This window comes from Neoarius graeffei, chromosome 16, assembly GCF_027579695.1.
Source record: "Neoarius graeffei isolate fNeoGra1 chromosome 16, fNeoGra1.pri, whole genome shotgun sequence".
NCBI classification, from domain to species: domain Eukaryota; kingdom Metazoa; phylum Chordata; class Actinopteri; order Siluriformes; family Ariidae; genus Neoarius; species Neoarius graeffei.
The window spans coordinates 26,291,770-26,302,035 of NC_083584.1; the positions used below are offsets into that span (position 1 = coordinate 26,291,770).

A 10,266-nucleotide genomic window follows, 5' to 3' on the forward strand; every position below is an offset into this window, starting at 1 on the left:
TAAGTGGGAGAACTTGCACAATTGTTGGCTGACTAAATACTTTTTTGCCCCACTGTATCTGTATGTGCACAACTAGGTCAGCTTTAATCAGGCATTGGAGTTGGAGCAAAAGGCCTACTTGAGAACTTTGCTATCTATTAGATGAGGAAGACAGACAAAATGCATTGTTTACTTCATAAATAGGTTTCTTTTGATGGCTGATGACATCCTGTTTCATCGGTGCACATCGTTACTCATTAGTTCTCATTTTGTCCTCCCCAACATATGGGAGTAAATTACATCACGTGCTCTCTATATGCTTTGTGCCCTTGTTAGTTTTTTAATAGACATAAAGAGCAGGCTTCGTAAGGGTAGTGTAGCGTCTATCTGCACTCGGGCTGTTTTTATTTCACAACAGCCAGCAGATCGGCTGAAGCAGCCACGTTTACACTCTCTCGTGCAAGGACACTTGTCTGTGAATCATCAGCATTCGACCAATTATGCAACCAAAAACTGCATCTATGCTTTTTATTATTTTAAACACTCCTGCATGTCTGAGGAATAGAGACTTCAGTAAACAGCAGTGAAAAACAGAAGCCTGCTTGGCTTCTAGTATAGCACACCACTTCAGTGTGCTATTTCTTGGCAAGCTGTGATGCAGGACCAAACTTAAACCTGTTAATCCTTTGATACTCCTGGTGTAAGGTTTACAGGGTATAGGCCATGTTACAGACACAACCCAAATGAACGATATGGGGGTGCTCGAACATCAGTGCAAATACTGTACACAGAAAATCTCATTGGTCACTGGGAATAAATCTCACTATCAAATATCAGATAGTCTTGAGTTTACAAGTAGAAATTACACGTTTAGGTGGCAGGACATTGTCCCCCCCCCAAAAGTAGTTATAAAGAAAGCTACTAATTTTTTTTTTTTTAATAGAACAAGAACCTGGAAGAATCTCCCCCTTTCTTCAGATATACCGTATATATTTATTCAAGGTCTTAACAATTGAATGCTCCAGCAAATCTTCCGTTTCGACAGTTCACAGTGTAGCAAAAGGGGAAGTTAATGGATACTTCCATTATGGATCCATAATGAAAGTACGTACACACACACACACACACACATATATATGTATATGTGTGCCAGCAGAGTATTCAACCAGTTTTAAGCTGTTACATGTGATGTGCTGGTGATGCAGATGCAAATCAGCCAAAACCTAAACCAGCATGACCTTGTACAGTCAGGCTGCTTGGGCCTGCATGAAGTGAATATTTTGTGACTCAGGAGGAGTGGTTAAACAATCACTAAAAATCTAGTCCAGGCCCAAGTTACAGCGCCTTGCAAAAGTATTCATACCCCTTAACTTTTTCACATTTTTCCACCTTACACCCACAAACTTAAAAGTTTTTTATTGAGATTTTATGTGACAGACCAACACAGAGTAGCACATAATTGTGAAGTGAAACGAAAATGATAAATCTCATCTCATCTCATTATCTCTAGCCGCTTTATCCTTCTACAGGGTCGCAGGCAAGCTGGAGCCTATCCCAGCTGACTACGGGCGAAAGGCGGGGTACACCCTGGACAAGTCGCCAGGTCATCACAGGGCTGACACATAGACACAGACAACCATTCACACTCACATTCACACCTACGGTCAATTTAGAGTCACCAGTTAACCTAACCTGCATGTCTTTGGACTGTGGGGGAAACCGGAGCACCCGGAGGAAACCCACGCGGACACGGGGAGAACATGCAAACTCCGCACAGAAAGGCCCTCGCCGGCCACGGGGCTCGAACCCAGGACCTTCTTGCTGTGAGGCGACAGCGCTAACCACTACACCACCGTGCCGCCCCAAAATGATAAATGGTCTTCAAAATTTTAAACAAATAAAAATCTGAAAAATGTGATGTGCATTAGTATTCAGCCCCCCTGCGTCAATACTTTGTAGAGACACCTTTTGCTGCAATTACAGCTGCAAGTCTTTTGTGGTATGTCTCTACCAGCTTTGCACATCTAGACACTGAAATTTTTGCCCATTCTTCTTTGCAAAATAGCTCAAGCTCAGCCAGATTGGATGGAGAGCGTCTGTGAACAGCAATTTTCAAGTCTTGCCACAGATGCTCAATGGGATTTAGGTCTGGACTTTGACTGGGCCATTCTAACACATGAATATTCTTTGATCTAAACCATTCCATTGTAGCTCTGGCTGTATGTTTAGGGTCATTGTCTTGCCGGAAGGTGAATCTCCTTCCCAGTCTCAAGTCTTTTGCAGCCTCCAACAGGTTTTCTTCCAGGATTGCCCTGTATTTAGCTCCATCCATCTTCCCATCAACTCTGACCAGCTTCCCTGTCCCTGCTGAAGAAAAGCATCCCCATAGCATGATGCTGCCACCACCATGTTTCACAGTGGGGATGGTGTGTGCAGGGTGATGAGCAGTGTTAGTTTTCCGCCACACATAGCGCTTTGCATTTAGGCCAAAAAGTTCAACTTTGGTCTCATCTGACCAAAGCACCTTCTTCCACATGTTTGCCATGTTCCCTACATGGCTTCTGGCAAACGAGACTTCTTATGCCTGTCTTTCAACAATGGCTTTCTTCTTGCCACTCTTCCAAAAAGACCAGATTTGTGGAGTGTACGACTTATAGTTGTCCTGTGCACAGATTCTCCCACCTGAGCTGTGGATTTCTGCAGCTCCTCCAGAGTGATCATGGGCCTCTTGGCTGCTTCTCTGACCAGTGCTCTCCTTGCTCGCTCTGTCAGTTTAGGTGGACGGCCATGTCTTGGCAGGTTTGCAGTCGTGCCATCCTTTTTCCATTTTTGAATGATGGATTGAACAGTACTTCTTGAGATGTTCAGAGCTTGGGATATTTTTTTATAACCTAACCCTGCTTTAAACTTCTCCAGAACTTTATCCCTGACCTGTCTGGTGAGTTCTTTGGTCTTCATGATGCTGTTTGTTCTTCAGTGTTCTCTAACAAACCACTGAGGCCTTCACAGAACAAGTGTATTTATGCTGAGAGTAAATTACACACAGTAGGACTCTATTAACTAATTAGATGACTTCTGAAGGCAATTGATTGCACTGGATTGTATTTAGAGGTATCAGAGTACAGGGGGCTGAATACTAATGCACACCACATTTTTCAGATTTTTGTTTGAAATTTTGAAGACCATTTATCCTTTTCATTTCACTTCACAATTATGTGCTACTCTGTGTTGGTCTATCACAAAATCTCAATAAAAAACTTAAGTTCATGGTTGTAAGGTGGAAAAATGTGAAAAAGATCAAGGGGTAGGAATACTTTCTCAAGGCACTGTACACACAGGGCACAGCCCTCATCCCCATTCTACCTCACTCAAGCTGTGAATCAGCAATCTTAAAATAAAACCCCACACAACCATGCAGGAGGTGAATAACAAGATCCATGAAAACGTAGAGGTGTTATTTTAATAAGGCTATATTCAGTTTTATTAACCCCAATGTCCTCAATAAGAGAACTCACTTTTGTGTGACACTTTGGTGCAATGATGTCTCACTTGGAAACTACATTTTTCCTTCAGTATGAGGAACCAAGAAGTGACGAGAGGTCATTTAAAGAAATTAAAGCACCCATGGAAGAATCATTAACTATCTGCAGACAATGAGGGCAAACAAACACCATGATCGTTTTCACCATATTTATTTATAACAACTTTCAGGAAAAATGGCTCTACTTCTCGCCCTGCTGTTGGTCCGGCATGCTCCTGATGATATCTGAATCGCCTGCGAAGAGAAGATGCAGATCAAAACATTACATTAACGGCATTTAGCAGACACTCTTATCCAGAGCGACGTACAACATACCCAGAGCAGCTTGGGGAGCAGTTGGGGTTAGGTGCCTTGCTCAAGGGCACTTCAGCCATTCCTGCTGGTCCAGGGAATTTAATTGGTGACCTTTTGGTCCCAAAGCTGCTTCTCTAACCATTAGGCCATGGCTTCCCCAAAACTTAGTTAAATCTTTGAACTTTAATTCAATCACAAATGTACATTACCCAAAAGCAAATACCACTTAGTTTTTCTAATGACCAGTGAAAATTATGACAAATAGTGAGTGGTTTAGACAGACACACTACAAAATTACTGTACTAAACTGTAAGTGTTGCTTAAAACGTTTCAGATTACTGTGTATGAGGTGACATTTACATACCAGGGTCAATGATTGCCAGTGTGCACACCCTGTAGTATTTACCACAAGCTGTGCCGAGCTCAATGTTGTTTCCACTGTAGTGGTGGACACCAGTCTTGGCCAACATGGCGTAGTACTCAATTTCTGATTTCCTATAAGGAAAAAAACAGTTAATCTCAACTCCAAACTCACACTGAACTCCGGGGCTACATTGCCTACAGCTACTTATTCCACACACGTACAACAATCTATAAAATACAATTAATTTCTCAACCAAGCGATAGTTAGAAACGAGACTCAAACAAAATCTCTTATTCAAACTTCAAAAACTATCCAGCGTTTCATCCTAAAATTCATTGTATAGCGTTACTTTATTCCAACATCAAATCACATGCCACAAATTCCAGAGCGTCTGTTTATTGTTGCTGTAAAAAAAAAAAAAAAGTTAACTTTTCAAAGCCATCTTCAAACTCAGGAGTGTATATAAACCTATCGCTGCATGAACAAAAAGACTCTGATGTGAAACCTGGTGGTGACACCAACACCTGCCCTGTGTCTGAAATTGCTCACTCGTTCACTACTCCCTACATAGGGAACTACTATATAGGACTATATAGTGAGCGCATTGGTAAAATGAAAAAATGCTTTTGTTCACTAGCTAGTATTTGTCATTACTGTCGCACAATTAAAACGTGCCAGATCAGTCGGCTGGTGGGTTTTCAAAATACAGGCATGTATTTTGGTGATAAATCCATATTATACTGAGCGTATTTCCCGCATTAATCAATACAAAGTACCTACACCTTTCAGTTCTTTTAAATCAAGGCTGAATACTTTCTTCTTTGCCACTGCCTTTTATTAAACCAAATTTGAGACTTTTAATTTGATTTCTTTCAGCGTGACCGCAATGCATGATGGGATATATTGCTTGGTTAGTGACCATCGTTGTACACTACTTTTCGTGATGCATTGTGGGATACTTTGAGTGCACTATACAGGGTGTAAATAATCCTCACTAAGATTTCGGACAGCACTATAAAATGGCGTCCCCACTATACAGTGCCCTATATAGCGAGTAAGGAGCGATTTCGGACACAGGGCTGGTCCAAGTCTCACATCTGATCTTTAGTCCTGGCTTTCATTTATTAAACCCAATCATAAACTGAATTATTTAAGACAGAGGACAACCCAAACCAAGTCATACCCAGACTAGTATCCTGATACATGTCTGAGCATAAGTTCCTATCCTGCACATCTATTACTTTTTTTTTTTTAAATCACTGTTTCAGTCTGAGAAAACAGATTTAACTCCTTTAAGCCACAAATAGACAAATTCAGTGTCAGAAATGCTTCGGATATGTGCATTCCGTGTTCATGATTGTCTGTACAGAAACTTCACCCAAACCCTGGATACGCTCACCAGGTGTATCATAAAAATACATTGATGACTCTGGCCATGTACACTTTAATTCGGGTCTATTAATATTTAGGTTATGGTTTCACATGTGATGTTTTAAGACTGTTGTGCCAGTTAGTCATCTGAAGAGTGGCGTAGGAACCATTCATATGACTACAATGTGGTGCTGATCTGAAGTGCACACTGTGTGAAAGAGACGCACATGTGGAGACATGCTAATCAGGCTTGTATTACTCGAGTCCAACACGCGCACTAATTTTAAGTACTTGCGACTTGACTTGGACTTGCATTCGGACTCGTAAACTGGAGACGAGGACTCCGATTTCTTTATTTTTTGTAATGTACCATAATTTGGCACAAAATATTTATATCTACATTAATTTTTGTACCAATATTGCACAAGAGTGTCGCGCCTTGGCACATGCATCAGATAGACTCTCAGGCACGCTTCGGACAGCGCACATGCCGTAAACGACTCGCACCTGCACAGGATTAAGGTGCAATCAACGCGCCTGTATAAAAACTGAACACACACACACACACACTTTGCAAAGTATTGAGTTGCATTGCTGACACATTACCAAGCCTTATTTTGTTTCCTGATCCCCGATTTCCTGTTTCTCGTCTTTGTTTCTGCAGAGTCTACAATAGCCCGTTTGTGCCTCCCTTGACCTATTGCCCGTTTCATGAGGTTGCCTGCCGTTCTGGATCATTTACCTGTCTTCACTTATATTAATAAAACACCTTCTGCACTTACATCTGTCTCCAAACCATCTATGACAGAATACTTTACACTCCTTGACAAAGAGATTGAACATTTACCTGTTCATACATCATGTTCAGAAACAAATTAACATTAATGGGGCGAAAACAGCCACCGTCAAGTGGTGCAGTTGGAGTCTTGTTCTCGGACTCAACATGGAAATTTTTTTTTTTAAATGACTGACTTGAACACCAGGGACTCAAGACTGGACTCGAGGTTTTGTGACTTGACTACAACACCGATGCTAATACAGATCACACAATATAGGTCTATATTGCAACCTCTAATTTACAGGGAGGGGAGGAAACCAAAAAACAAAACACCCCTCTATTGCCACTTTTCCACCAAAGCAGTTCCAGGGCTGGTTCGGGGCCAGTACTTAGTTTGGAACCGGATTTTCTGTTTCCACTGACAAAGAACTGGCTCTGGGGCCAGAAAAACCGGTTCCAGGCTAGCACAAACTCTCTGCTGGGCCAGAGGAAAGAACTGCTTACGAGTTGTTAAGACCAACAACAATAACAAGACTGCGAAAGATCGCCATTTTTAAGCGACGAGAAGCAGCAGCTGTACAAATGCAAAGTCATCCATTATTATTGCTGCTTCTTCCATGTTTTTGCTTCGATATTCGTGCCAAGGTTTATGCAAACGTAGCGACGTAACTGACGTATACAGTGAGGTAACTGACGTATACAGTGACGTAATGACGTGGCTTCCCTTAGCACCGCACGCTATGGAAAAGCAAACTGGTTCTCAGCTGGCTCGCAAGTTGAACGAGTTGTGAACCAGAACCAGCCCCGAACCAGCCCTGGAACTGATTTGGTGGAAAAGGGGTATATGTCTGATGTGTGTAGATACCTTAGAGCAGGGCAGTTGTTGGCCAGGATGACCAGCTTGGCTTTGCCCTGACGAATCATCTTCTGTGACTGTTTGTATCCCAGGACATATTTACCACTCTTCATCACCAGCTGCAGTCTGGAGTTGATGGACTCCAAGGACTTTTTCTGGTGGGGGAATTAAAAGGGCACATTATGACGATGACTGTGCGCACACACCCTCATTCAGTAAACCAGATTCCCAAACCCTGGTCCTGTATATTTCCTTAATCAAAGCAAATTCAACTCAGGAAGGCTTACTGATTCAGCTGGATTAAGTGTTGGAGTAGGGAAAAAACTAAAATGTGTAGGACCAGGGTTGGAAACCTGTGCTGTGGAGGTTTATTCAATATGATTACCCATCTAATAAAGATTAATCTGATCACAAACCCTGGCAAGTTAGTCTGTACCCCCCCCCACCCCACACCACTGACTCACTAATTAAAACGGAAATATGGCTTTATAAATGTACACGTTATTCATCTTGACATGTATTGGAATACAACCCCAGGTTGTTTAGTGATTAAACCTGTCATCAGGCTGTTAGCATGCTAGTTAGCTTACTAATGTGTTCAACACTTAATTACACCAAGTTTAAACTTCATCGCAAAATAAACGTATTTTCATGTCTCACTCATCCTCCTAGAGATTATAACAACACTAATGAAGTTTTAAACGCTGTGAATAAAGCTCGAGGCCTCGGTGTGTCACTTCCACGTGAAACCAGGCGCCATGCAGCAGCAGTGAAGCGGCTCTCTCTCACACACACACACTCACCGTCTTCTTTGCGGCCACCATTTTAACTCCAGTCCGTTCCGGGCGACCTGTTGACAAAAAATATCACAAATAAACGCTTTCTTTTTCGAAACATGACAAAAAATATTTACAAGACGCGTTTCAAAATGGATTATTTCTTCAATTTGAAGTAGAGCCTGACTTACTGCCTGGTTAGCTCCAAGATGGCCTCGTAGAGAAAGGATTACCCAGAGTGCACCGCGCTCGTAAACCACGCACAATCATCGCGAGAATACGGTCGAATTCCAAATGACTCACTCCGGTTAGTGCACTGTGTAGAGTAAAAGCCTCTGGCGTCCTATGTAGTGCACTAATCTTTTTGTATTCGCCTTGTTATCCCGAGATAACGACATAATTAACCTCCTAGGGCCTAGCGGTCACATACGTGGACAGCACTTTTTAGAAATTCAGAACAAGAATCCACATATGTGGACATACTTTTTCTCTAAAAGTACATCTTATCAAAGATGATGCTTAGTTTTTATTCTAATCAGGTTCTAATAAGCCCAAATAGCAAAAAGAAATAAAAAATGCATGTAAAAAAAACAGCTTGGGTCTTAGGAGGTTAATTCAGGATCTCGAGGAAACACAACTAATTCGAGATCTCGAGAAAACAAAACCGTTAATTCGAGATCTCGAGAAAACAAAACCGTTAATTCGAGATCTCGAGAAAACAAAACCGTTATTTCATGATCTCAGCTGGATCACTGTATCTCCATTGGTAGAGACGAAGCCGGGCCAGTCTTCTGCGGAGGTGCCGCAGACTAATTTTGAAATTATCCCTTATTAAAAGACTTAATGCAATCTCTCCCTGTGTCAACCCCTGATCAAAATATTGCCTTATTAGGTGATCGATTATTCCAGACATTCTAATGACCAAAGTTGCGTCTGTACAGAATGAGAAATAGCCCCAAAGTCAGCATGTCACAAGTCTCTTGGCGCACCTGAATGAACCATTTCTCAGCTGTTTACTCGAGATCACGGAATAATTGTTTTGTTTTCTCGAGATCACGGAATAATTGTTTTGTTTTCTCGAGATCACGAAATAATCGTTTTGCTTTCCCGAGATCTCGAAATAACCGTTTTGTTTTCTCGAGATCCCGAATTAGTTGTGTTGTTTTCTCGAGATCCTGAATTAATTATGTCGCTATCTCGGGATAACAAGGCGAATTAAAAAAAAGGATTATATGAAGGGCCTCTCTCGGCTTCCGTAGTGTTTTACAAGACATGAGATATTTAGGCGCCGTTTACACATGCCCGCATACATGTCAACTTATACAGAATGTCTGTATTTTATACGGATTTGATTCAATAAACGTAGTATACGGGCGTACAAATAAAGTTATACGGATTCTTTAAAAAAACTTTTAAGATTTATTTAGAGCTATAATCAATTCCCATGATGATAAAAGAGCGCATAACATTTACAAACGTACTGTACACCACAGAAAGCACAGACAGCCAGTAAAGAGTCTTATGAAATCGCGCGTTATCTTGTGGTAGCGAGACTTCGTTCCACTTCTGATCATGCGCACACCGCATTGCGAGAATCCCGCCAACCGGGAAGTAACATTTTGTTTGAAAAGCGTATTTCCACCTGAGTGACTTTCACTAGCGACTGAAAAGATTCTGAATGGGCACTCCGGCAAGATCAACACAGGCACTTGCTGTGACATGCAGCCTAGTGAGGTATTGGTGCAGAGTGCTAAAAAAGCTGTCATGGAGTACAATTCAGAACATTAGAGTGACACTTTGTGTTTTTGTCAAACATTGGAGCTTTGTATTCATTCTGAAGGTTTATTGTTATTAATATTGAATAAAAAGTAACTTGGATATATCATTGTTAATTATCATTCAAATTTTAGGTAAATTATTTTAATTTGCATCTTATACGGATTTTATAAGGGAAATACGGATTTTGGAGGTTGGTTATACAGGTTTGATTGACCAAAGGCTGACATGTGTGTACCCGGGTATTTTTAAAAACGCAGACCTTCGCCTTCGTTTGTGCCTTTCGTTTATATACAAACGGAGTTTTTTCCTCTGAAAACGATTCTTTCTAAAAACCCCGGCAAAAGTGGAGATTTTTTGAAAACTCCGTTTTGCGTTTGTGTGTAAAGAGACCAAACTGGAGTTTTAGGCAATCTTCGCGCCACAAAAGAGCGACCATTGTGCATATGACAAGCATGGAAACACTCAGAGTAGCAGCATTTCTGTTATTAAGAGCTATATTCGCCTGTTTGCTTTCTCTCTCATATATAT

General features: G+C 41.4%; 1 protein-coding gene across 1 annotated transcript; it reads right to left on the reverse strand.

The window, feature by feature from the left end:
- Positions 1-3,655: 3,655 nt before the first annotated feature.
- Positions 3,656-8,211, reverse strand: rpl30 (ribosomal protein L30). The gene is made up of 5 exons (XM_060942707.1): positions 8,151-8,211; positions 7,987-8,033; positions 7,193-7,338; positions 4,179-4,309; positions 3,656-3,754 (listed from the first exon to the last, which is right to left on the reverse strand). The coding sequence occupies exons 2-5, from the start codon at positions 8,005-8,007 to the stop codon at positions 3,702-3,704; spliced, it is 351 nt and encodes a 116-aa protein (XP_060798690.1). The 5' UTR covers positions 8,008-8,033; positions 8,151-8,211; the 3' UTR covers positions 3,656-3,701.
- Between the last annotated feature and the right edge of the window lie 2,055 nt (positions 8,212-10,266).